The 27,173-nt window shown below is 41.7% G+C and overlaps 1 protein-coding gene across 2 annotated transcripts; it reads right to left on the bottom strand.

Moving 5' to 3' along the window:
* LOC127234510 (ATP-dependent RNA helicase DDX19A) lies at positions 1-27,173 on the bottom strand. 2 transcript variants are annotated; one of them, XM_051201486.1, is made up of 12 exons: positions 27,028-27,173; positions 23,122-23,170; positions 19,813-19,863; positions 18,271-18,406; positions 9,859-9,951; positions 6,068-6,170; positions 5,424-5,538; positions 3,829-4,006; positions 3,322-3,559; positions 1,972-2,134; positions 1,408-1,599; positions 1-1,045 (listed from the first exon to the last, which is right to left on the bottom strand). In XM_051201486.1, the coding sequence occupies exons 1-12, from the start codon at positions 27,082-27,084 to the stop codon at positions 984-986; spliced, it is 1,437 nt and encodes a 478-aa protein (XP_051057443.1). In that variant the 5' UTR covers positions 27,085-27,173; the 3' UTR covers positions 1-983. The 2 variants fall into 2 exon arrangements, with proteins under 2 accessions (XP_051057443.1, XP_051057444.1); XM_051201487.1 differs by lacking the exons at positions 19,813-19,863; positions 23,122-23,170; positions 27,028-27,173 and adding an exon at positions 17,151-17,211 and having other exon boundaries at positions 18,271-18,411.

Raw genomic sequence — 27,173 nt, 5'->3', positions numbered from 1 at the left:
CACACTTCAAATGAGCATATATTAGTCTAGTAAGCAGAAAAATACAAAAACATACCATGATTAGTAAAATCCTCATAATCACTTTAGAATTTCCGAAAATGTTATCACTGATTTATCTCATCTTACTCATACAATCAATGTATGAAGTAACCCATAAGTCTGATAATGGCATAATGAAGTTTTTGTTTGGTTATAACTTCCTTTCTAAATTGCTGCTTGGCATGAAATCCCATGGATTAGAACCAAACAACAGACAGGTACAGAACACATGAAGTGAACAGGAGGAAAGACAGTGCCCATCTTCAAAGGGCCGATATGCCAATCTTCCTCTGAGTCTATGATTTTGCTGAATTCTATCTTGTCTGCCAATCTGAATAATAAAGCAGCAGACAAGATGCTCAACAAGAGGAATGGGTGGGTGGGATACTCAAGGCTCTACTGGTTCTATAAAAGGTATCTCACCTACAGCCAGGGCTCTCCTGGCCTCTCTGAACCACTTTTGCCTCTGTCATTTATTCAAGGCTGGAGTGTTGATCCAAACACATGCAGCCAGAGTTGGCAGCAAGTTCTGGGCACAAACGTCACCAGCAGCAACCATATTGCAATATTAAAGGGAGATAGAGTTGAGGACATTTTTTTTTTGAGACAAGGTCTCACTTTGTAGCTCTGGCTACCTTGGGACTCTGTAGATCTGGCTGGCCTGGAATTCAGAGATACTCCTGCCTCTGCCTCTCAAGTGCTAGGACTAAAGGTGTGTATCACCACATTGGGCTAGGACTATTTTCTAAAATGCTAAATTGTTTCTTGGATTTCCCCCTAGTCTTTGCACAAATTTGTCAAGTCCAAACGTAATTCTGAATGAGGTAGGTAGTCTCTACTCAGGCCTTGGTCTTTGCGGTGCCTGTCAAGGCCTATGCCATGAAAGCACGAGGCTCCCAGGCAGGGACAGTGCTGAGGGTGGCGCCAGTCGCTGGTGAAGCTTCTCAGTTGGCTATTTTCTCAATCTCATCCAAATCATCTGTGTCCAATCTTTCTATCTTCTTATCTGAGGGAAAAACAGATTGGAAGAACACCGTGGACTACCATGGAAATGCAACGGAAGTCATCTAGAACAAACAGCAGGACAGACTGGGGAGGGGCCTAGCTATGGGCACAAAGCAAGCTTCCTGAGCCTGAGCAGCTGGCAACAGGTCCCCTGGTCACTCAGAATGACCTCCCAGGGAAGCTGTCAGGTTCTCCTAGCTTGGTGCCAGGGCACTGATACTCCAGTCCCTGAGCCCTGAATGTGCAGGCGCTCTCCCTGACAACATCCAGGTGGAGACAGCTGTGCGGGGCCAGAGGAAACCTCCCCTCTCCCACATTCCCCTCCGAAAAGGGTTCCAGGCATAGCTAACTCCGGGGACTCACTAAAATGCTCCTGGATTCTGTTGAGGATATTCATGCTGTGCTTGCTGTCAACCATATTTACTGCCAGACCCCTCTTGCCAAAGCGGCCCGTGCGCCCGATGCGATGCAGGTAGGTCTCATTGTCTGGGTTCCCGTCCTTATCCACAGGAAGGTCAAAATTGATGACGACAGACACTTGTTCAACATCAATACCTGCACAAAGGGATTGGGGAGAGGCAGGCAGGAGACAAAGGGGTCACCGTCAAACACACACACACACACACACTTCCACTGGAGGCGTGGCTTGGACAGGTCACATCTGGGCTGTGGGCACTAAAGAGGACACCTACAGGACTGTAGCTCAGGCAGAAGAACAGAAAGAACTCTGGCAGAAGTAAGAAAGCTAGCGTCTGGAAGCCCGAGTGTCTTCCCACCAAGCTGGCTTCTTCCAAGTGGCTCTTACTGTCCCACAAAGGAATGTCCCTACAACCCCCCCCCACCTCCGTGGGACCACGGATACAAGCACTTTTCTCGCTCACGGGGCCTGGGACCCCACGCCTGGTGAACGGGCCAGTGTCTGCTCACCACGGGCACACACGTTGGTGGTTACCAGGACCTTCTCTTTGCCTTCCCGGAAGCGCTCAATCACAGCTGCCCTCTGTTCCACCATCATTTCTCCACTCAGCAGAGCCACCTGGTGGCCCTCTTTGGAAAGCTCTGCTGCCAGCCAGCTAGCTGTTTTGCGGGTCTGGGGGGGAAAAAAAAAAACAAAAACAACAAACAAAAACAATAACCAAACATCTTAGTGATATTAGTACCTAAAGAGACTATTGTAGACCCAGAAGACTATCTGAAAGTTACCAGATAAGCGTTAAGAATGCTAAATTACCAATCTGACTGTACAATAACAAGCAAATCACCTGAGAATCAATTGAACAATGCTACCACTATAAAAATACACTTAGGTCTGGAGAAAAGGTTCAGTGGGCAAGGATGACTGGCGTTTGAGTCCAGAGACTCACATGGTGGACGAAGACTGCCAACTTCCCAGATAGCCTGACATGCTGCAGCATGTGAAAACACAAAACTAATTAATTAAAAAACCACACTTAATGCAGATGCAGAAAAACTTGAAGTTGAAGACCAGACTGAGCTATATAGTAAGACCTCATCTCAAAACCAAAACAGACCTGGATGGGTCCCAAGAGGGGTAAGGGAAATCAAATTCTTTCAGCTGTCCCTGTCCTGAAGACACATGTCAGACATGCTATGTCAGAGATATGAAGGGATGGTTCTGAGTAAGGGAAGTCTCAAGTTATAGAACTACTGAATGCAAAAAGCAATCCTGGACTGCCTCAGGTTTAGCACAACATAAGGCAATAAGGGGCTGAAGAGATGGCTCAGTAGTTAAGAGAATATACTGTAAATTTAATTTCAGCACTTGGGAGGCAGAGGCAGGTGACTCTGAATGTGAGGCCAGCCTCATCTACAGAGCCTGTTCCACGACAGCCAGAGAAACCAAACCAAAACAACAAACCAAACCAAAATAAAATAAAATCACAGTAGAAAGTCTTGTACTAACAGAAGATGAAGTGCCTCATTCTTTTGTTTCCTAACAGTATTTTCAACTGTTTCTTCCTGTGACAATTTAACCAATTTGTTGCATTTCTTCTTTTTCCTCCAATCATCAGTATCTTCTTTTAGATTTTTTTTTCCATATATCCCCTACAAATAGCTACTTTTCTGGCTGTGTTAAAGCAATGTAACTCCTAGGACATGGCCAGTTAAGAAACCCTCTTCTCCATTCTTCTCCATTCCTACAAGCCAGTTCCTTCCTACACAGAGAATTTGGTCCTCTTTAACAAAGGAAGTGGGGCTGAGTACAGGAGGGGCAGTGAGTGCATCATCCCCTGTAGGACTGCAGCAGTTACTCACATGGCAGAAGATCATGGCTTGGGCGATGGTGATGGCCCCATACAGGTTGCACAGGGCCTGGAACTTCTCCTCTCTGTTATTGCAAAGGACATAATACTGTTTGATGGTGTCCAAAGTCTCCTCTTCACGCTTAAGTTTGATGATGTTGGGGTCTGGGACCACCTTCTGGGCAAACTTCCACACTGAGTCTTCAAAGGTGGCAGAGAAGAGCAGCATCTGGCAGTTTCTGGGCAGCATCCTGCAAGTGGAGGCCCAGGCACTTTGCATGACTCCAACGGTTTTGTCAGAAAGAACACAAGCCCAGCCTCCACAGCCTGGGTGGGCTGTGGCCCCAGAGTGGCACTGGGCTGAGTGAGGGTCCCATGTCTCCCTTCTCAGCCCAGGCTGGGAGCATGGTGAGAGCATGTGGAAATCGCCCATCACACAAATACTGCTGCACAGAACAGAGCAAAGAACCCAAAGATGCAGGAGGAGGCTGTGGCAGTTCCTCCTGGCTCCAGTTCCTACCTCTGGATGCGGATGCTCTGGTCTTGGTGGCCCTGAGTTGCTATCATCACGTCAGCCTCATCCAGAACAAACACCTTGATCTTCTTGGGGTCAATGAACTTCAGCTTGGAGCACCAGTCCAGGACGGTCCCGGGAGTGCCAATGACAATCTGCTCACTGACCTTCTGACCTCTGTCCACTGTGGACAAGACATGTTTTCTTAAGGAAAGCTAGCTCTGGAAATAAAAGCCTTATACATCTTCTCAGAACTGTCAGAACAAATCACCTCCAGATTTCAAAACATATATAGGGTTTGGTAAGATGGCAGAGCATGTAAAGGCACCCATCAGGCCTGAAGAACTTCTCAATCCTGGAAACCACGTGGTGGAAGGGGAAGCACTGACTCTGACATCCTCACCTTAACACACACAGTGGCTACTATACTTCTCCCACTGCATAAACTAAACACACATGAATGTCATCCTTAAGCCTTGCCTTCTTCTACTGTGAAGTAGGACAATCCAGTGCATTTTAGACACAAAATGTGTGTGGTGATAAATATTTATGATTTAATAAAGATTGCTTGAAGGATCAAAATGCAAAGTTAGCCATACTAGTTAGCTATAGAAGTTGGGCAGTACTGGCACACACTTTTAATCCCAGAAGTCAGGAGACAAAGGTAGATAGATTTCTGTGAGTTCAAGGCTACCCAGGGTTACATTAGTAAGGCTAAAAGAGAACAGCTCAGCACTCGGGATCCCATGCCTTTAATCCCAACTCTAGAGGGAGCATAAGGCATTCAGTATTCAGTCTTAGGGATTTATTCTCCAGCCACATTGAGGATAGGATAGCCCTTTCAAACTGAGGTACAGGTAAGAGCTAGTGGCTGGCTGCTTTGCTCCTCTGATCTTCAGCTTGAGCCCCAATATCTGTCTCTGGGCTTTTAATTTTCATGTTACAAATGTACAAGTTTCTACTTTCTCCTAAAAACTTTGAAAAAAATTTTTTTATTAGATTGGGGGGGGGTATGCCTGGTACCTTCAAAGTCCAGAAGAGGGATCTAGAAACCCTGGAATTTGAGTTATAGAAAGTTGTAAGCTGCCCCATGTGGGTCCTGGGAATTGAACGTGGGTCCTCTGAAAGAACAAGTGCTCTACCTAATACCTATGAGCCATCTCTCCAGCCTCTCCTACGTTTAGTATCTGGCAGCTCTTCTTTAACACTATTTATCATCCATTTCCCATGTAGTTCACTTCTTTCCTCCTAAACTGGTGGCTTAGTCAAGGTCCTGGCACAGACTCTGTTCGGCTTTCCAGTCTATAGACATTCTACTTGTACAGCTAGTTTTCCAAAGGACAAATCTGTAGCTGAAAACACGGCAAGCGCACATGTACATGCACGCACGTATACACACACACACACACACACACACACACACACACACACACACACACACACACTTTTCTCTGAAACTTCAGCTAGCTCAAACTGAAACTGATAAAAATATTTGTAAAATTACCAATGCATGTACAATAACATTCCATTATGAGAAATGAGTCCCTGTTGTCAGGCATGGCAGCCCAGGTTTATTTTTAGGTCTCATCCCACATACTCACATTTATTGCCTCGAACAGCATAAGCTAGCTTCAGTTCTGGATGAAATCTGCCCATCTGCTCAATCACCTTTCCTGTTTGAAGTGCCAGTTCATATGTTGGGGATAGGCACAAACACTGGCAGAGAAATCACAGATGAGTTTAGTAATAGACAACATGCCTAAGCCCACAAGCATACTGATGCTATTATGTTTTGAAATAGTGCAGGGGACCTCCACCTGCACAGCAAGCAGGCCCACCTATCACCTGTTGAATGAATGCCTTCAGTGGGGAATGAACCCTGCCCTAGTGGGAGCCCTGGCTCAGTACTGGTAGAAGAAACTACTGCTTAGCCAGGCAGTGGTGGCACATGCCTTTAGTCCCAGCACTCGGGAGGCAGAGGCAGGCGAATCTCTGAGTTGAAGGCCAGTCTGGCCTACAGATCTAGTACAAGCTCCAAAACAATACAGAGAAATTCTGTCTTGAAAAACAAAAAAAAAACAAAAACAAACAAACAAACAAACAAACAAAAAAAAAAAACCAAAAAAGGACTGAAGCATTTAACCTGCTTTGCAGGAGCCAAAGACTAAAGTTAGTCATACCTTATCAGCTGGCACTACACCGCCCAGGGCAGGCAAGCCAGAGCCCCCAGGTTTCTAATGCTCACCTGAGGGTATCTGTCTGCGGGTTCCACTCTGCTGAGCATAGCTAAAACAAAGGCAGCTGTTTTCCCAGTACCAGACTGTGACTGGGCGATCAGGTTCTGTGGGCTGCATTGACAAAGAACACAAATAATTCAGTATTAGAGCAAGATGTGGTGATCCATCCTTTTAACCCCAGCACTTAGAAATTAGAAACAGGCAGATTATGTGAGTTCAAGAGCAAATTGATTTCCATAGTTAAGTTTTGTTAGGCAGAAGAAAGTTAATATTGATTAAACATAATCAAACATCCAGGGCTGGAGAGGTGGCTCAGAGGTTAAAGAGCACTCACTGACTGATCTTCTAGAGGTCCTGAGTTCAATTCCCAGCAACCACATGGTGACTTACAACCATCTATGAGATATGGTGCCCTCTTCTATTAGTAGGCATACATGTAGGCAGAACACTATATATAATAAATACATATTTTAAAAAAACAAAATCTAACATCTGCCAGGCGTTGGTAGTGCACACCTTTAATCTCAGTACTTGGGAGGCAGAGGCAGAAGGATCTGAGTTCAAGACTAGCCTGGTCTACAGAACTAGTTCCAGGTTAGGGCTATACATACAAAGAAACTGTCTTGAAAAACAAATAAAACCCATAATCAAACATCAAAATATACTGGGTGGTGGTGGTGCACAACTTTAGTCCCAGCACTCAGGAGGCAGAGGCAGGCTGATCTCTGTGAGTTTGAGGCCAGCCTGGTCTACAGGAGCTAGTTCCAAAACAGGCTCCAAAGCCACAGAAAAACCCTGTCTCAAAAAACAAAAGTTTCTTTATATCATCTATGTTTCTGCACTGAACATAAATTAACTTTAATACATTACTTCATTTGGCAATGCTGAGAATTGAACCTGTGCGCTGGCACATGCTATGCAAGCAATCTGCCACTGAACTACATTCTTTTTTTCTTTTTCTGAGACAGGGTTTCTCTGTGTATCCAGGACAGGCTCCAAAGCTACAGAGAAACCCTGTCTGGAAAACACCAACCTCCCTGCCCCAATAAAAGGAAATGATTATTTAGATGGATTCATACTATCAAAACTCTCACTCCAAACTCTGTAGTATCCTAGTTTTGTGATCCAAATGTCCCAGGGAGATCAATAATGCAGAGTAAGAGCTGGACCACCAAAGTCCCAGTGATGTTTTCTGCTGAGCTATGTAACATGTCTCCAAATTTCAGCTCTTTCTGAATGCACTCTTCTCATCCTTACAGATAATGTAAGACACTGGCTAGGCAGTACATTTTCCTTTCCTTTTTCAGGGTCTTATTAACTAGCACAGGAGGCTGGCCTCAAACTCATGATCCATGATCCTACTTCTGCATGCTGAGCTCATAATTAGCTCGAATAAGTGTTTTAGAAGGAACCTTTAGAATCTATCTCACCTGAGCTAATCCCATGGTATTTTGTCATTAAAAAAAGAAGTTGATCTAATAAAATTATACAAAATACAGCATCATTTGTCCACACATTAAAAATACTTAAAAATATGCAAGCTGCCCTTTGATAACTATGCACTTAGTGAAAGTACAAAACAACAAAACATCCAAGGAGATAATAACCCATCTCAGATGGCATCTGCTTCAGAGAGGGTAAGCAAGTGGTGGGAAGGAGGATTTAAGGGAGGTTCCACACGCAACTGGACTAGTGTTAAAATTTACATTCTGTATACTTTCTAAAAATTATCTTACGTGTATGTCAGTGGACCGCTTGTATGCTTGGTGCTCTCAAGGACCAGAAGAGGGAATCAGAGTCTCTGGGACTAGTTATATATATGGTTGTGAACCATGATGTAGCTGCTAGGAATTGAACCTGGGACCTCTGGAAGAGGGGCAAGTGCTCTTAACTGCTGACTCATCTCTTCAGCCCCTCAAAACAGTTTTTGAACCATTTTTGTTTGTTTGTTTGTTTTTGAAAAAGGAGAGATTAAACCTAGGTCATCAAGAATGAATGCCAAGCAAGGGCCAGGAGTGTTAGTACACACCTTTAACCCCAGCATTCAGTAGAGCTTCGTTTACACAACCAGCTCCCGGTAGGCCAAGACTACACAGTGAAACCCTGTCTCAACAAAATCAAAATGAATGAAATAAAAAAATAAAAAGAATGCCAAGGAATCGGTCTACCACTGAGGTACATTCCCAACTCCAAAGTAATTTTCAAATATTATTTCTGGATTATTTATTTCATTTTGAGACAATATATCACTGTAGTACACTCTGGTCTTGAAATCAAAATCCTCCTACATCAGCCTCTCAAAGGGTAGAATTATAGGTGTGATCCACCAGATACCCAGCTCCAAAATATTATCTAAAACATGAGAAAAAAAAAAAATTTTTTTTTTTTCAAAACAGGATTTCTCTGTGGTTTTAGAGGCTGTCCTAGAACTTGATCTTGTAGACCAGGCTGGTTTCAAACTCACAGAGATTCGCCTGCTTCTGCCTCCAAGTGCTGGGATTAAAGGCATGCACCACCATTGCCCAGCTAAAAAAAATTTAAATGAAACATGTTATAACTGTCTAAAACATCAGTTCTCAACCTATGGGTTGAGGCCCTTTGGTGGTTGAACAGCCCTTTCATAAGGGTCACCTAAACACCACTGGAAAAAAACAGATATTTACATTACCATTCATTACATTAGCAAAATTAGTTAAGTAGCAAAGAAAATAATTTTATGGTTTGGGGTCACACAACATGAGGAACTGTATTATATGGTTATAGCATTAGGAAAGTTGAGAACCATTTGTCTAAAATAGCTTATTTTATTTTTATTGCTAAATGGAAATAGTTAAGAACAGAGTGCACAGAGATGTAGAGCTGGCTCAGTGGTTAAGAGGACATTCTGCTCTTTCACAGGACCGAAGTTCAGTTCCCAGTGCCTCTGTATGGTAGGGATCACAACCACCTCAAACTCCAGAGCCAGGACATCCAACTCCCACGTCTAGACTCTTCGGACACACATGCACATACCCACACACAGATATATACATATAGCTATATACATAATTATAAATAAATCTTTTACAAAAAATGATTTACTATTTTTGTATTCAGTGCATTGTATTCAGTGCATTGTTTTACCTACATGTGTGAGGGTGTCAAATCACCTGGAACTGGAGTTACAGACAGTTGTAAGCAGCCATGTGGTGCTGGGTATTGAGCCCTGGTCTATGAAAGAGTAACTAGTATTCATGACCACTGAGCCATCTCTCCAGCACCTAAAAATAAATCTTAAAAAATATATTTATATAAAAAAAGAAATCTAATGGGCTGGAGAGATGGCTCAGAGCTTAAAGAACACTGGCTGCTCTTCCAGAGGTACTTAGTTCAATTCCCAGCAACGATATGGTGGCTCACATTCGATGCCTTCTTCTGACATGTAGGCAGAATGCTATATACATAATAAATGAATTTTTTAAATAAAATTGAAATTTGAGTCAGGCAGTTGGGAGACCAAGGCAGGCCTTGGTTCTTGTAAGTTTGATTGATGTAAGCCCGGTCTATAGGGCGAGTTCCAGGACAGTCAGGGACACACAGAGAAATCCTTTACTGAAAAACCAAATTAAAGATGAACAAACAAACCCCAAGAAAAAGAAAAGTGCTCACATCCATGAGATTCTCCTTGTACTTCTAAAGCTCTTTTCCTGAGAAGGCAGGTTGTCCCAGACAGCCCATTTTGTGCCCAGAAACAATAAAGCCATTCGTGAAAAACTTAGTTAAACCAGCTATGAAGAGGTACAGCTGGGTCTATACTCACGGTTCAGCAAGCATCATGGGTAACGCATTCTCCTGGATCTTGGATGGTCGATTGAAGCCCATGGCATAGACTCCTTGGAGAAGCTGGGGTTTCCTAGGAGGAAAGATAGAGATAAGATGGGTTTATAGCAATTGAAATATTTCCAGAGGCTCATCATAAAACAAGACATGATACCTCATATGTCAATCAAACTATTACTCTAAAATCTACATTTATTTATTCTCTAAGTATACATGTGCCATGGTGTACAGGTGGAGGTCAGAGGGCAACTTGCATAAGTCAGTGTTCTCCTTTAACATGGAGGTTCTGGGGACTGAACTCAGGTAATCTGCTTTGGTGGAAAGTGCCTTTACCCAATGAACCCCCTCACCAGCTCCAAACTCTTGTGTGTATGAATTTACATTTATTTATGTGTGTGGGTGCCCATGGAAGGCAGAAGAGTCTAACATGAAAAATAAATGACTCAGAGATAGATATTGGGGTTCAAACTTCAAGCTGAATGAAGACCAGAGAAGCAAAGCAGCTAAACCAGTAGATCTTACCTCTACCCAGCTAAAATGACAATCCTGACTCCATGAATCCTCAGAGGCAAAAATCTCTGAATTCCTGTTTCTTCCTCCTCATATACCTTTCTCTGCCCAGCCATATCTTCCTGTCTCCACCTCCCTAGTGCTGGGATCAAAGGCATGAGCTCTGTTACTCTTCACTCTTGTGTAGGTCAGGGTGTCTGTCTCCTGAATTCTGGGGTTAAAGGTGTGTGCCACCATTGCCTACCTGCTACTGCTAACTAGTGTGGTTGTGTCAGGCTTTGCCTTCTGATACTTCAGGCAATCTTTATTAAGTCATAAATAATTTATTACCACAATTCTCCTTTTGTCTAATACAAAAAGGCTATAACTAACATAAGAGAAACTATATACAATAATACAATAAGTATATGTAATATATACAGGCAAGAAGTTCATCAACAATGTCTAGTCCATTTGCATTTGACAAATACAGAGAAAATACTCCATTATCTGTAATACCTTGGTAAATCCAAAATCCTGTATCTAATTTATTTTCTATTCTAATTTGCACTATCCAATTACCTTTTTATGTCTCTCAACTTTATATACTTTACATTTCTTTAGTAAGTTTCCTTTCTGAGTCTGGTAAACAAGGAAAGCTATAACTATCTAGTCTTCAACTCCCTCATAGACCCAAGATGGTAAACAGGAAGAGCAAGCAAGCAACTTCCAAAAAAATATGAGAAATAACCACCTTCGGCTTACAGGCTTAGCATATGTAACAGACTTTCCTGTGAAGCAGGATTTTCTGAAGGGCTGTCCTGTCTTGCAGGTTTAGCATTCATTCTGTTTTGTGTCCAGTTTGTCCATTTTGGACAGCAAACTGTCAGCAGTCGAGGCAAGGGTACTTTCTTGCCCAGTGGCTACTTTTGCAACAAAGAAAGTAAACTCCATGTGAGTTTCTTTGATGCCCAGCATCTTCTCTGAAGTAGATTGGTGCTGCCAGGAGCAGACATGTCTCATTACCATTAAAAAGAAAAAAAAATTAAAAAAGGACCTATGTTATTAAAACATCTTAAATGCCATACCCTGTAGATCTCTGAAGTGTTGGAGGATAACCTATCTCTCTAAAATATATCGTTTGACCTTGAAAACATTATCTAATGTGACTACAATTTTGATTGTAATAGGTGACTAATTACTAACCTGCATTTTCTTATTCTTATATATAGTTGCTAATAATAACTTTCAAGGACTAGAAATTTGCATTACACTGTTAAAGGTACAATAACTTGAACAAGATTAGAAATGTATGTACAGTATGTTTTAACAAAATTAATCTCAAATTAGTATCAATTTGTCTTTGCTTCCTGATACTTCAGGCAATCTTTATTGAATCATAAATAATATTATCACAATAGAAGAGGGCACTGAATTCCCTGGAACAAGCAGTTATGAGCTGCTTAAAGTGCGTGCTGTCCTCTGCAAAAGCAGCAGCTAGTGCTATCAATGAGCCATCTCTCCTGCCTTCCCCCAATCCAAAGCAATTCTTTTATGACTTAAACAAAACAAAAACAATGAAAACCAAAGAAACACCTTACACTACTGAATGTTATTCTGAGACTATTACAGTTTCTTAAATAGACTGGAAGAACCCACACTTTCAGCAAGCCTACCTATCTGGTCATGAAATAAATTACAAAGGAAATTCCTAAAATCGGCTTGCTACAGTGTTGTAATACACAATTTCTTTAGAAAAATGGAATTTTCAGAGGTTTTCTTTTGGCTAGTGTCGTCTTGCCTTTTTCTGGGGGGGAGGGATAGTTTTTTTTTTTTTTTTTTTTTAAAGACAGGTTTTCTCTGTGTAGCCGTGGCTGTCCTGACTCATCTCCACAGTTTATCACCACAGTTATGCAGTTCCAGGACTTGGTGCATGCTAGGCAAGCAATCTACTGAGTGAACTACACTGCCATCCTGAAATTTCAGTATTTCTTGATTTAGATGACAAATGTGAGCCCCGATTTTGTGTGCCCAGCTGGGCGAATACACGGGGCAAGAAAAAGGAAGAACAGTGATTAAGCTAGTTTCTACTTATTGATATGGTAACCAGGTAAGTGTGGTTGTTTAGATAGATGTAGTGATTATGTCTTGTCAAAAATCAAGACTAGGAGAGGTGCTGTGTGTGGTAGCTCGGGCCTGTTATCACAAAACTTGGTAGACTTAAGGCAAGAGGACTTCTGAGAATTCAAGGCCATCCTGGGCTACTGTGCAGTGAACTCAAAAAACAAGAGAAGAAAAGTAAAAACTTAATTTTTTGGTTGTGGGTTTTTCTTTTAATTTTTATTTATTTATTAATTAATTGTCTCTACCCCCCAGAATGCTGAGATTACTGCCTGAATCACGACTTTTGATTTATGCAGAGCTGGGGATCATACCCAGGGTTTCATGCATGCTAGGCAAGCAAGCACTCTACCAACCCAGCTACATTCCCAGTCCTGGCCATAAGTTCTTAAATAATTACATAACTACTATCAATTAATATTCTTATATGTTGTATGGTATTTTGATGATGTTCTGACAAATAAAGCTTGCTTGAAGTCAGAAGGTGAAGCTAGCTACTAGTCAACCAAATTTAAAAAAAGAGGTTTTGAAGGACTGAACAGCTAGGACAGGAAGTAGTAAAGCAGGTGGAAAGGGGACTTCTCTGTTTCTCTTATCTTTCAGGTTCCAATACCTGATTCCTGAATTTTTATTGATAAAGAACAATTAAATTGGCCAAGTGGTGGCAGCAAACGACTTTAATCCCAGCACTCGGGAGGCAGAGACAGGCATATCTCTGTGAGGACAGGTCCCAAAGCTACAGAGAGAAACCCAGTCTCAACCCCTCCCCCAAACAAAACAAACAAACAGAACCAGAATGTTTTGGAAGACTGTAGTAGTAAGGCAGGCAGAGAGATCAGGACCCTTTTGGAGGAAGGGGTGGCGCAGTTAGAAAGGGACTGGTGACTTCTCTGATCCTTCAGATTCTTACCCCAATTTTGACTCCTGAATTTTTATTGATAAAGAATAATTAGATTAACACTTCATTTATATTTTTCACTTATTTATTATTGTGTGTATGTGCATGATGCATCTGTGACTGTGGGTCTGACAGTCATGGCTCATGTACATGTGGAGGTTACAGGACAACTTTCCGGTGCTGATTCTCTCCTTCTACCATGGATTTTGGAGACTGGACTAAGGTTATCCGCTTACACAGTAATGTCTTTTACCCATCCCATCTTGCCAGCCCAGGAGATTTTTTGCAAGTTTTTAAAGGACAGAGTTCATATAATCCAGGCTGGCCTTGAACTCATCATGTTGCTGAAGGTAGCTTTGAATCCCTGATCATTTTACTTTTCACCTCTGTCTTGAATGCTAGGATCACAGCTCACCCTACTAAGCTCGACTCTTCATAGAAAAGCTAATAGCTGAGCATGCTGTCTTACACCTATAAGCTTCAAGTTATGTACTATCCTGTACTACACAGTGCGATCCAGGTCAGTCTAAGCTACTGAGTAAGACTTTTATCTTTAAAAAAAGAAAGAGGGATAAGAGGAGGACTAGAAAGATGGCTCAGTGACTAAAGACACCTGTTACCAAACCTGATGATATGAGTATGATCTGTCAGATGGGACCCACACAGTAGAAAGAGGGAACTGACTCCCACAAGTTACCCTTTAACCTCTGCACATACGCACATACAAATAAATGCAATTTTAAAAAATTAAAAGAGAAAGAGGCTGGGGAGATGGTCCAGAAGATAAGAGCACTAGCTGTTCTTCCAAAGGAACTTGGTTAGATTCTCAGCACCCATGTGGCAGCTTACAACTCCAGTTCTATGGAATGTGACTGCCCTCTTCTGGCCTCTAAAGGCTCTATGAATAAAAATATATGTGGGCAAAACATCCACATACATAAAAATGAAAATTTTATATTTTAAATAAAATGTTAAAAAAAAAAAAAAAAGCCAGACAGTGGTGGCTTAGAGGCAGGCAGATCTCTGAGTTCAAGGCCAGAAGTTCTATGTCTTCTCTACTTCTAAAAGGCAAACTCTTCAGGCATATGTAGGTTTTTAGACATAGTGAGTTTGCAAAACAAACAACAAAACCTTTTAGTATTCTCTCTCTTTGGTGATGTAGGCACAGCCTCTTGCTTGCCGAAACAAAAATGAATGAATGAATTGGGATTCATCAACCCAACAGGTTCCACTAGCTCATTAGGTTTTTTTGTTTTGTTTTTCATTTCAAACCTTTAAGTATAAAATAATCCAAGCTGGGCATGGTGGCACATGTCTGTGACACTAGTGTTTGGGGGGTGGGGCAGAGGTACTGGATTCCCAGCTTGCTGGCCAGCCAGTCTAGCCAACAGGTAAGCTATGACTTCATCAAGAGACCCTGTCCAAAAACATGAAGGGAAATAATAAGAGCAGGCCCCCCAACATCAATCTCTGGCCTCCAAGTGTGTGCACATGCATAGGCACACACACACACAAGACCTCACACACAAAGAATGAGAAAACCCCAAACAATAAAACAACCCAAGTATTCTATGCAATTCCATCCAGTTACCTTCCAACAATTAAGTAAGAGAAAACCTGCCTAAAAGGACAGTTCAAGCTCCAATCAGCAGTTCAGATAGATAAGTGTAGCACTTGGCTGGCCAAGGGAGGAGGATCTCTGTGAGTTCCAGGATAGCCATCAGGAGCTAAATTGAGAGAACAAGTCTTTCAAATAAAAGGAATTTAAACTCAGCTTAGAAAAATTCATTCAACAGTTGAGACAACTGGCTCACCAGTAATCCTAGCACTTAGGAGGATAAGACAGGAGGATCAGAGTCCTAGACTAACCTATACTACCTAATTAGTCATACTGAAACCTTAAAAAAAAAAAAAAAAAAAAAAAAAAAAAAGCAAAGGGGCTGGAGAGATGGCTCAATGGTTAAGAGCAGTGGCTCCTCTTCCAGAGGACCTGTGTTCTATTCACACAGAGATTCACAGTCATCTATTACTATAGTCCTAAGAGGCCTAATGCCATCTTCTGACCTCCACCTGCACCAGGCACACAAATGGTACATATATATTTATGCAGAAAAAAGCATTCATTCATAAAAAGAAAATAGCTAAATTAAAAAAAAAATTTTCTGCAGGGCAGTTGTGGTGAACAATTTTTCTGAGCTTGAGATTAGCCTGGTCAACATAGTAAGTTCTAGAACAGATAGGGCTATACTGAGAAACCCTGTCTCAAAAGCCAAAAGAAGAAAAAGAAAAGCAGGAACAAATGACAAATTGGTGAATAAATGAGTAAAACCTTTGACAAAGGAACACTTCCAAATCTAATTCCCCGAAAAACCTTAAAAAGCAGACTTTAGAAACCTTGGGGGAAAAAACCCAACCAACCAACCAACCAACCAAAAAAAAAAAAAAAAAAAAAAAAAAACCCAAAAATCAGCATCACCTTTAATCCTAGTACTTGGGAGGCAGAGGCAGGTGGATGTCTGTAAGTTCCAGGCAAGCCTGGTCTACAGAGGGAGTTCAGGGACAGACTCCAAAACAATATAGAGAAATCCTGTCACAAAAAACAAAAACAAAAGAACCTTAAAAATCAGCTGGTTTGTGGTGGTACATGCCTTTAATCCCAGGGCTCTAAAGGCAGTGGCAGGCGAATCTCTGTGAGTTTGAGGCCAGTCTGGTCTAAAAAGCCTGTCTTAAAAAACCAAACCAAAAAAAAAAAAAACCCGTAAAAATCAGGGTTGAGGATTTAGCTCATTTGGTGGAATGCTTACCTATCATGCAGGGAAGAGTCCCAGAATCAAATGAACCAGGCCTGGTGGCACATGCCTACAAGCCTTGCATATGGCAGGTAGGGGAAGGACATGAGAAGTTCAAAGTCATCCTCAGTCAAAGATAGTTTGAAACCAACATGTGATATATTAAACTCTTATCTCTAAAAATTTTTTAATAATAAAAAATGATTGTGCTATATCTCAGTTGGCAAAGTGTTTGCCACACAATCATGAGGGCTTAGAGATTATATGTCTAGCACCTACGTGGTTCATATCTATAATCCCAGTGCTAATGGGGGTAAAGACAGGAGAATCCCTGGAAGCTCTAGCTGGGCAGATTATCCTCCAAGTTCAGAGAAAAATCTGTTTCTCTTTCATACACAGTATTTGCCAAAAGAGCTCCATCCATTAGGCATTTTCAAGCAGTCAATGCACTACTGGCATAGGAGTGCTGTCTAGGGACACAATAGTGCTGACGATAGACACAGTGCTGTACAGCTCACTCTTGTGTCAAGTAATTAAAAACAGAAAACCCCAGGGCTGGAGAGATGGCTCAGTGGTTAAGAGCAATTGCAGGTCTTTCAGAGGATCTGGGTTTGATTCTCAGCACCCACAAAGCAGCTAACAACAGTCTGTAACTGCAGTTCCAGGGGATCTGATGCCCTCTTCTAGTGTGCAGGCACTGCATGCACATGGTACACAGACAAACATGCAGGCAAAACACCCACACACATAAAATAAAAATAAATAAATCTTTAAAAAAAAAAAAAAACAAAACCCATAACAAAAGGCAGAAAACCCCTTCTGAGAGGTATTAAGTACATTTTAGGGGGTTCCTTCCCTCAAAGCTGGCCTATCAAAGGTTTTAATGTATTTTAGGTGTCAGGAATCCAGGCTCTTCAGACAGTTTCTAAAACCAGGCTAATGTTTGTAAAGCCTATAGACTTCCAAAGGGCTTACCTAATAAGATATGTTTCTGACATCCAGAAATCACCTGTCAGCCAATATTTTATTCAAAGTTCTAAGAGTATAAAAGAAAAAAAAAAAAAAAGATTTTCAGCTATGATGAATAAATCTGTAGCATTTCAGTTTCTACTAAGAAAATCATGTACTGTGGCACACACCTATAGTCCTAGTTACCCATGAGGCTCAGGTGGGAGCATCCAAGGTTTGCAAGGGCAACATAGTGAGATCCCACATGCATGCTATAACCCAGGCAGATCCTGAACATCTGAATCTCTTACTTCAAAACAGCTAGGTCATGGGTCTGTATCACAACCAGGCCACCGAGATTTAGAATCCAAAGGGGGGAGGGGGGAGAGTTGTACTGGAAGAAAAAGAGTGTAGAAGACCATCACTGTAGTTTCATCTGTCCTAGGCTGGCCTCAAACTTGCTGTATAGTCTAGAATGGCCCTGAGTTTTTAAAAAGATCCTCCGGCCTGCACAATCTCCCAAATGCTGAGATTACAGGTGTACTATCTATTGCCTGCTTGCGCAGTGCTAGGGATCAAACACACGACTTCATATTTGCTAAGCAGATACTTATTCTATCACAACCCTCGACCCTCCCACACTAATGTTTGAATCATGTAGATTTATTTGTTTGTGATTTTTTTTTTTCCAGACAAGGATTTTTCTGGGTAGTCCTGGCTGTTCTGGAACTCAGAGATCTACTTGCCTCTGCTTCCTGAGTGCTGTGATTAAAGGCATGAGCCACAACTACCTGGAAAATTGTGTAGATTACCTACATAAATATGATTTAAAACAAAACAAAAACCTTTTTTTTTTAAAAGCCAAAGTTAAAGTCCAGAGAATGTAGCCTGGCTGTCCTGGAATTTACCCTGAAGACCAGGCCTGCCTCTGCCTCCCAAAGGCATGTACCACCACCTCTGGCTTTTAGTAGTTGTTGTTGTTTTTGAGACAGGATCTCTCTACCTAATTCTGGCTAGACTGAACTCAGAGAGATCAACCCACCTCTGCCTACTGAATGCTGGGATTAAAGGTGTGCACCATCATGTCCAGTTTAGAGATGTTTTTCAGTGGGACTGGGTAACAGCTGTTCCAACCATGGATACTCACAGGCGAAGCTCTTCAAAAGACTTCACTGAGTAGAGAGGGGAGTTTGGGTCCCTCTGCAGGACTTCTACTTGGTTGGTATTATCCACAAGATTGCTTCTGATGAGCTTGTTGAGTAAAGACTGAGCAGCTCTGTCCTCTGTCAGGAAGAAAGCAGATTTTCTTCATCCACATAAAGCTAGGCCCGCCCTGGAGGAAAAAAACTCTCCCTATTTCTGCACCATACTTTTACAAGCATTCACAGCTGGAGAAAAGCCCAATTCCACCCCCTTTACATTTTTTATTTATTAGATTTTGTCTCACATGATCTCGGAGCATCTTTCTGTCACAGAATCCTGAGTTCTGGGATTCCCGCCCTTGCAATGAATAAGCTATTTTTTGTTTTGTTTTAAATCTCATTTTCCTTAGCCTTCCAAATAGCTAAGACCAAGCATATGATGCTTCTAAATCATGTCACTTACAGTGACACCTTTTTGTTTTTGTTTCTCCAGTGTTGGGGACAGAATTCAGAATCTAGTACACACAAGGCAAGTGTTCTGCCTTTGAAGTTCTTGTCCAGTCTGACACACACACCTTTTTGCTTTTGTGTTTGTGTGTGTAATGTATGTGTTTCTATGAGTACCAAGGTGTGCACGAGTATGTGTGTACATTAGTATGAGATCATACATCTTCCTCAAATGCTGTCACTCATTTTTTTTTGAAATGGGGTTTCTCAATGAGCCTTCAGCTTATCAATTTTTTAGAATGGCTGGTCTGAAAGCTCAGGATTCCCCTGTTGTCATACCACCCTCTCCTCCCTCCAGCCACCAGAGCTAGGCTTACAGATAAATGCTACTGCTCGTGGTTTTCATGTGGTACAAACTGGGGGCCAAACCCAGGTCATGACTTTATGGGGGGGGGGGCAGGCCACTTTATTGAATGAATCATCTTTCCAAATCTGACACACCATACCACTGTTGAAGACATTTTCTTTGGCTTCAAGTTCAGCACACTTTTGTGGAATATTAGTTGAACATGCATTACATTTGTTTATGCTGTGGAGCAATTAATTTAATGATGCAAATGCATTGCATTCTTTTATGTTGCTGTGTTACTTTGCCTGTCTACAACACCTGATTGGTCTAATAAAGAGCTGAATGGCCAACAGCTAGGCAGGAGAGGGACAGGCAGGGCTGGCAGGCAGAGAGAATAAGCAGAAGGAGAAAAAGAAAAGAGGGAGGAGTGAGAAAATGAGAAGAGGATGCCAGGGGCAGCCACCCAGCCACACATGGAATAAGGAGGAAAAAAGATACACAGAACTAGAGAAAGGTAAGAGCCCAGACAAAAGGTAGACCATATAATTTAAGAGCTGGCTAGAAATACGCCAAGCTAAGGTCTGACAATCATAAGAAATAGAAAGTCTCCATGTGATTATTTGGGAGGTGGGTGAAAAACTACTTTTGATTTCTCCCACATTTCCCTGTCTTATAACTCTGTCTCTAGCTTCAGTTAGGTAAGCTCTCGTTATACCAAGTTTCTCACAAGAGTACTTCAAAGAACAGTTACCTTTCTCTTCTTCATCAGTCTTCTCCATAGTGGTGCTGGTTTTGATAACACCTACATAAGAAAACAGTTGTCATCAGAAAGGCAAACACTAAACCCACCTACCCTACACTTAATACTTACTAAAGTGAACAAATTTTAAAAACTACCTTTTTTTTTTAATGTTTAATGGATTTTATGTTTACAAAGCATGTAAAAACTTAAGAAAAAACTTAAATTTGAACTTAAGACTCACAAAAATATTTGGTTTCTGACTTAGTTATCAAAAAACAAAAACAAAAACAAAACACAGCATTACATAGCAAATTCTATTCCCTATTTTTTACCTATAAGACTCTTATAAGACTAGAAAAACTCAAGTCTTACTAAGCATTTTGAGATGAGAATATAGGGTAACAAACTTTCAGTCTCTTTTGATAGGAATATAAATTTGTATAGAATACTTCCTTGCATGATGGTGAATGCCTGTAATCCCAGGACAGGGGAAGCAGAAGCAAGCTCACCCATGAATTTGAGGCTACCCTGGTCTATATATAAATTCCACATTAGTCAAGTCTATATATTGAGCCCCTGTCCCAAAACACTAAACAATCTTAGAGAGGATTTTTATGTTTTGTTAAGACAGGGTCTCGTGTGGTTCAGGCTGGCCTAGAGTTTGTTACATAGCAGAGAATGAAAATGATTCTGAATTTGCGGTCCTCCTGCTTCTACTTCCAATTGCTTAGATTATAAAGATGCAGCAGCATGCCTGATTATATAATAATAAGAGTAAGGATTAGACCCATGTTCCTGCATGCTATCTAGCAGCCTACCATCTAAGCTAGATCCTCACCCAACTTGGAAAATATTTTTAAGCCAGGTGGCTTAAAAGGCCCATGCCTTTAATACCAGCACTTGAGAAGCAGGGGCAAGCAGGTATCTGTGAATTCAAGGCCAGCCTAGTCTACAAGGCAAGCCTGTGACACACAGAAATTCATTTGCTGCCAAACCTGAAGACCTGAGTTCAATCTCCAGGTCACACCTGGTAGACATAAACAACTCCTTTAGTTGTCCTCTGACTTCTAAATGCACACCATGATACACATCACATTCACTCAAACACACAAAGCACAATAAAAGTTCTTTCTTTTTCTTCTTTCTTTCTACCTACCTACCTACCTACCTATCTATCTGTTTATCTATCTGAGACAGGGTTTCTCTGTTGCTCTGGATCCTGTCCTGGAACTTGCTCTGTAGACCAGGCTGGCCTTGAACTAACAGAGATGCACCCCTCTGCCTCCCGAGTGCTGGGACTTAAAGGTTTATGCCATCACTGCCCGGGTATAAAATTTAGTATAGACAAATTTCGTTGTAATTGTATGTCTATGCACATGAGTACAGATGTCCTCAGAGGCCAGAAAAGGGAGTACTTATAGGACATTGTGAGCCATCTGATGTGGGTGCTGAGAATAGAACTGAGTTTCTGCAAGAGCAATGAGAAGTCTTAACCACTGAGCCATCTGGCCAGCACATCACAATTTTTTTCTCAAAGACTTATACTCTTATACTCTTGACCTAGTAAATTTATTCAGGGTAAATTATTGCAGAAACACATTGCACAACATAAAGTATTGAAGCTCATGGTTATTCTAAGACATGCTGTTTATAATAGTATCAAACTGAGACAAATCCTAGATAACTGATTAATGACATATCAACATAATGCAATGCTGGGCAATATGAAGAGCATGCAAAGCAATATCGTTGAATGGAAAAAAAATCAAGTATACTGTGCATTATCTTGTCACCTCTCAGAGGTAGGGAGTGATAGGGAGAGAGGAACCAGAAAACAGACACAATGAAAATATGAATCCCTATTTCTATTTGCCTTATATTAAAAAAAAAAAACAAAAACCCTGGAATAATATTAAAAATTCAATGCCAGGAATAGTAACACAAATCTGTAATCTTGGTACTTGGGAGCTGAGGCAGGAGGAAGTCTATGAGTTCAAGTCTAGGCTCAGTGACACAGCAAGATCTTGCCATCAAAAATAATAATGAATAGATCTAAACATTTAAACAAAATGAAACTAAAGTAAAATGTCACAAACAGTAGTTACTTATGTGTTAGGAATTTAACTCAGTATTCCTAAAATTCATTTACCCTGTCCCAATCCCCAGTACCTCAGAAAGGAACCCAACTACAATATTACTGGAGCCATATTAAAAATGGGAAGCCTAAGACTGAGGAGTACAGAATACTTCCTTAAATATGTAAGACTCTAAGTTTGATCCCCAGCATTTCCAATCACCCAGTCAATCAATTAATCAATAAAGAAAGAAAGGCTATTTAGGAGAGCACCATGTGAGATCTGGGTAAAATCAAACCAAAGGAACGCCAAAAACTGCCAGCAAAGGCTTGGAATAAGATCTTTCTACAAGCCCTCAAAAGCAACAAACTTTGCTGACACCTTGATCTAATCTCCTGATCTCTGAGACAATAAGCTACTGTGGGATGGTTCTGTTTTATTTGAGAAAGGGTCTCACTTTGTAGCTCTGGCTGGCCTCTAATTCAGAAACCCACCCCCCTCTGCCTCTTCTGGGAGTAAAGGCTTACACCACCACACCTGGCAGCTATTATGGTTTTAACTATCCACCTTTGAGGTGCTTTGTTAAAGGTGCCCCAGCAAAAGAACACAGGTAGGCACAGGAACAATTAATACTGGAGCAGTATGGAAACAGGAAGCCTTGTACCTTTTCATACTTTCTGAGTTTTGTTGTTTTTTAATTTGTTTCTGAGACAGAGTTTTGCTATATAGCCCTGGGGAGGGGCAGGGGTAGTGGTCTAAAAAAACTTCAATAATCCTCCTGACCATTGGCATCACAGATGGAAGCCACCTTAACTGGCTTGAACCTAATCATATTTCAAAAGATTTAGACATCAAGCAATCCAATAGTGACTGTGTGTGTGCTTTGGGTTTTTTTAAGAGACAAGGTTTCTCTGTGTTAGTCCTGGCTGTCCTGGAACTAGCTCTGCAGACCAGGCTGGCTTTGAACTCAGAGATTCCCCTGCCTCTGCCTCCCAAATGCTGGGATTAAAGGCATACACCAATACCACCCCACCATGACTTTGTTTTTAAGGTATCAGAAGCTAGAAAAACCTGGAAAACATTCCCTCTTCAGAAATGTACCCTAATTCCTAATTTGGGCTCCAGCGCAGGGCAAAATCTGTTGAATGACTCTAGGACAGTTCCAGGGCTTACTGCACCTGTGGGCTGTGGCCCAAGCACAAGTGTAACTCTGGTACCTAGTCTGTAGTTATCCACAACTCACCATTGGTGTCTGCTTTGACTTTTTCTTCTTTGATCTGCAAACTGCTCATCTGAGTAAGAATAAAAGGAAACAGTAAGCAAAAGACCCGACCAAGAAAGGGAGTGGGCTGCATGGTGAAAAGCGTAGCAGAACTGCTGCAGAGCTGTGCAAAAGCACCTCATATTTCCTCAGGAGCACAAAGAGGAGGTGGGCATGGGTTAAACATGATGGTATAAGAAGCGCCAGGGGATGGAGGGTAGGGGGCTACAGGACCGACACACAGACAACTTGAAACTTACACTCTCTAGAATATTTGCAAGTTTTTGTTTGTTTTGGTTTGGGTGATGCTAGGGTAAACCCAGGGCACAGGACTTGTGTCCTTTATTTTTGTTTAAGATCTATTTATTATTATGTATATAGTCTTCTGCCTGCATGTATGCCTACAGTTCAAAAGAGGGCACCAGGCACAAGATCATTGTGAGCCACCATGTGGTTGCTGGGAACTGGAACTGGAACTCAGGACCTCTGGAAGATCAGGCATGGTATGTTACTTTAAAATGCAATACAATAAACTGGGTGCAGTGAAAACACACTTGGGGGATAGAGGCAGGAAGAATGAAGTTGAAGATCACGAGTTAGAAGCCAGCTTGTACCACATGAAACTTTGCCTTTAAAAAAACAAAACAAGCCGGGCGTTGGTGATGCGCGACTTTAATCCTGGTACTTAGAAGGCAGAGGCAGACAAATCTCTGTGAGTTTGAGGCCAGCCTGGTCTACAGAGCTAGTTCCAGAACAGGCTCCAAAGCAATACAGAAAAACCCTGTCTTGGAAAACCAAAAACAAACAACAAAAAAATATTACAATGAAAATTCTAGAACTTCAATAAAAGATTTAAAAAAAAATTTACTGTTGGCTACAAGGTCTCCATCAACAGAAATTAGATTAATAATTTATGATAGAAAGTATAATCAGAGTAGTAATTAATAAATTTGCAATCAAGTCTCCACTTTCACAAACATTTTCAAAAATTTATTTTATGTGCATTGGTGTTTTGCCTGTGTGTAAGTCTGTGTGACGCTGTCAGAAGCCCCAGAACTGGAGTTACAGACAGGAATGAGCTGTTACGTGGATGCTGGGAACTCTACCGGGTTCTCTGGAAAAGCAATCAGTGCTTTTAACCACTAAGCCATCATTCCAGTACCTCACAAACATTTCTTATGTTCTCAAGCTGCTAAGAGTGTGATCTGAAGATAGTAAGACCGTAATCTCGACTGTCAACTCGATAGAAGACAACCCCTGAGGAGTATACTTGAGGGAGGAAGACCAACACTACACAGGATGTGGGCAGCACCAATCCTGCATTAGGATCCAGGACTGAATGAGAAGTTGAGTGAAGCAGCAACATTCACCTCTCTCTCCCTTAAGGATCCCTGTGACTCCTAGCACTGTGCCTTCCACCATAAAGGACCGTGGGTCCATCCTTCTTAAACCATGTCCTTTCCAAGTTGCCCTCTCCAACTGACACTACGAGGCCTTTGAGAAAAGATCTGCTCACATGTGCATTACTTACCTTTCTATAGCTATGATAAAACAACACAATCAGGACAACTTACAGAAGAGTTGACTTGGGCTTGTGGTTCTACAGAGTTATTCTAGGGTAAGAGTCCACGATGGAAAAGGAGAGGCATGGTGACTGGAGCTAGAAGCTGAGTGCTTTCCTGTTGAACTGAATTTGAAATGGGGCTTTTATTTTTTCCCCACAAGGCCTGCCTCCAGTGAGTGACATACCTCCTATACCTCCCCAAACAGCAGCACCAACTGGAGACCAAGAGTTAAAATTTCTAAGTCTATGGGAGACTTATTCAGATCGCCACAAAAGTTAAGAGTTTTCATCTGCTCTCTTCGGGAACCAGGTTTCCTAGAGAAAAAGCCAGGTGACCACACTTTCTCCTTTAATGGGGAAAAGTCCAGAGAAAGCCCAACATACACGGGAGAGGCATCTCACAGCAAGTTATTATTGGTTGGTTAATCCCTATTTTCACGATGTATGCAGTGATCAACATAAATATATACTGGGACGTTCTAAAAATTTGATTATGACCATCTTGAGTTCAACCACATTAATAGAGTGAAAAAGAAAACTAAGACCATTAAACCATGATTTGTTGTGAAGAATAAATGTAACACACAGCTTTCTCCGAAGGGCTAAAGGATGTTGAAAGCAAGAAATTTGTCAGCTGCATTCAAGGAAGAACTGCTTGCTAGTAGACAAACATGGCTGTCTTGAAAGTGAACAGTAACCACAAATGGGAAAGGTCAGCCAATCAAGTGCCCATCGTCCTTTGTTTTGGATTCACCTCCACACACAACCTCTGATGATTAATCTTGCCTCTGTGGATGGGAAATGTCTATGTGGTGAAAGGTGCATATGTGTTGGGGAGGTGGTGGTGAAGCATATCTCAAGCGGCATCAGCCTTCTGATAAGTGGAATGGTTAGGTCAAATATCAAGTTTGCTTTGGTAGTATTGGAGACATTCATATCATAATGAGATTAAGGACATACTTTTTTACTCCTGCAGTGCAGGTTGTCTACCTGGAGCCTTGTTCAGGCTAGGCAAGTGTAACTTACAAAACTAAGTCCCCAGCTTTGAACAGTATATTTTAAAAAATGAGAAATGTGTGTATGGTGGTACCCTCCTGGAATTCCAGTTAGGGCAGAAGGATTAGTGGCCAGACTGGACAAAGTGAGATCTCCTTCTCAAACACACATAATTAAATTGAAAACAATTCCCAGTCACTATCTTTTAGAGATAATCTCATATTAAACATTAGATTTCAAACTTCAGACTGGAGCTCAAAAGATAGCTCAGTGGATAATTGCATGTCATCAAGTCTGATGATCCATCCCTGGGACCACACTGTAGGATGAGAACCTATCCTCACAAGTTGTCTTCTGACCTCCACACACATCATGATACATTCACACTCAAAACACATATGGACACAAAATACAATTAATGGCTTAAAAAATAAATACTGGAGCTACAGTGATGGTTCAGTGGTTAAGACAGCTTCCTGCTCTTGTAAGAGCTAGGGTTTGGTTCTCAGCATTCACAGTGAGGCTCATGTCAGTTTCTATCTCCAGTTCCCTGGGATCCAACGCCCTCTTCTAACATATGTAGGCACAAAAGGAGTGCACAGATAAACACAAGTCAAACATAAGCAGATGTTAAAAGAAAGTATTTGAGCTAAACAGTGACCTGCAGGCCATCTCCTCTGTCTCAAAAACAAAACAAAGGCAGCAAGCCTGTAACTCCAGCACTTAAGGACATGAAGAGTAGTTAAGGTCAGCCTCAGCTACCCAGCAAGTCAACCCAGACTAAAGGAAACCCTGTCTCAAACACACCACCGCCGCCGCCGCCCCACACACACACACAAAGCCTAAAAAATGAAACTAAATGTCACTAAAATATTAACTAAACAGTTTGTATTTGTAGCTATGTGAAGCATTAAAGCTTTGCAAAGCAAAAAACAAAAACAAAAACAAAACAGAGAGAGAGAAAAGTTATTCTAGAGAGCTACAAACTGCCAACCACATTAAGGATGAATGTAAGAAGTTGGGTGAAAAGCACCATAAATGCACCCAAAAACTGTCCCTTAACAATGAAAAAGAGAATTTTATGTGGTCACTAGTCATAAAAGGTCAAGCGACAGAGCCAATTTGGGGCCTCGCACACATAGTGAGAACAGAGTCACCACGGGAAAACTTTTCAGTCCAAACTCGGATAAGAAGCTCGCTGCGGTTTTTCTTCGCTCTAGAAGCAAATCAGCACTAAGTGATTGCCAGCAGCAGGCCGACCCGTCTCGGAGGTCCCCGTGCTGGAAACAGCGTCCGCCTGAGTCCCCCATCCCCGCCAGGCCACTCACCGACTTGACAGCGGCTTCCTGCTCATCCACCGCCAACGCCCAGGAGTCGGTGGCCATGGTCCCCAAGACGAGCGGGATCTTCAGAGGCTCCGCACCCCGCCAACGCCAGCGTTAAGTACCAGCCCTCGCCAAGCGCCACTCACGCG

This window comes from Phodopus roborovskii, unplaced genomic scaffold, assembly GCF_943737965.1.
Source record: "Phodopus roborovskii unplaced genomic scaffold, PHOROB, whole genome shotgun sequence".
Taxonomy (NCBI): domain Eukaryota; kingdom Metazoa; phylum Chordata; class Mammalia; order Rodentia; family Cricetidae; genus Phodopus; species Phodopus roborovskii.
The sequence above is the reverse complement of the archived record's forward strand: the minus strand, read 5'-3'. Positions and strand labels throughout refer to the sequence as shown.

What these genes read in the sequence shown, in the direction of transcription:
- LOC127234510 (XM_051201486.1), bottom strand. Translation starts at nt 27,084, where the DNA reads ATGGCCACCGACTCCTGGGCGTTGGCGGTGGATGAGCAGGAAGCCGCT. An exon ending in GACTGATGAAGAAGAGAAAG is followed by an intron (nt 18,407 to 19,812) that starts GTAACTGTTCTT and finishes TCTTCCTGACAG; the next exon opens with AGGACAGAGCTGCTCAGTCT. An exon ending in TGCTGTTCGAGGCAATAAAT is followed by an intron (nt 4,007 to 5,423) that starts GTGAGTATGTGG and finishes TCTTGTCCACAG; the next exon opens with TGGACAGAGGTCAGAAGGTC.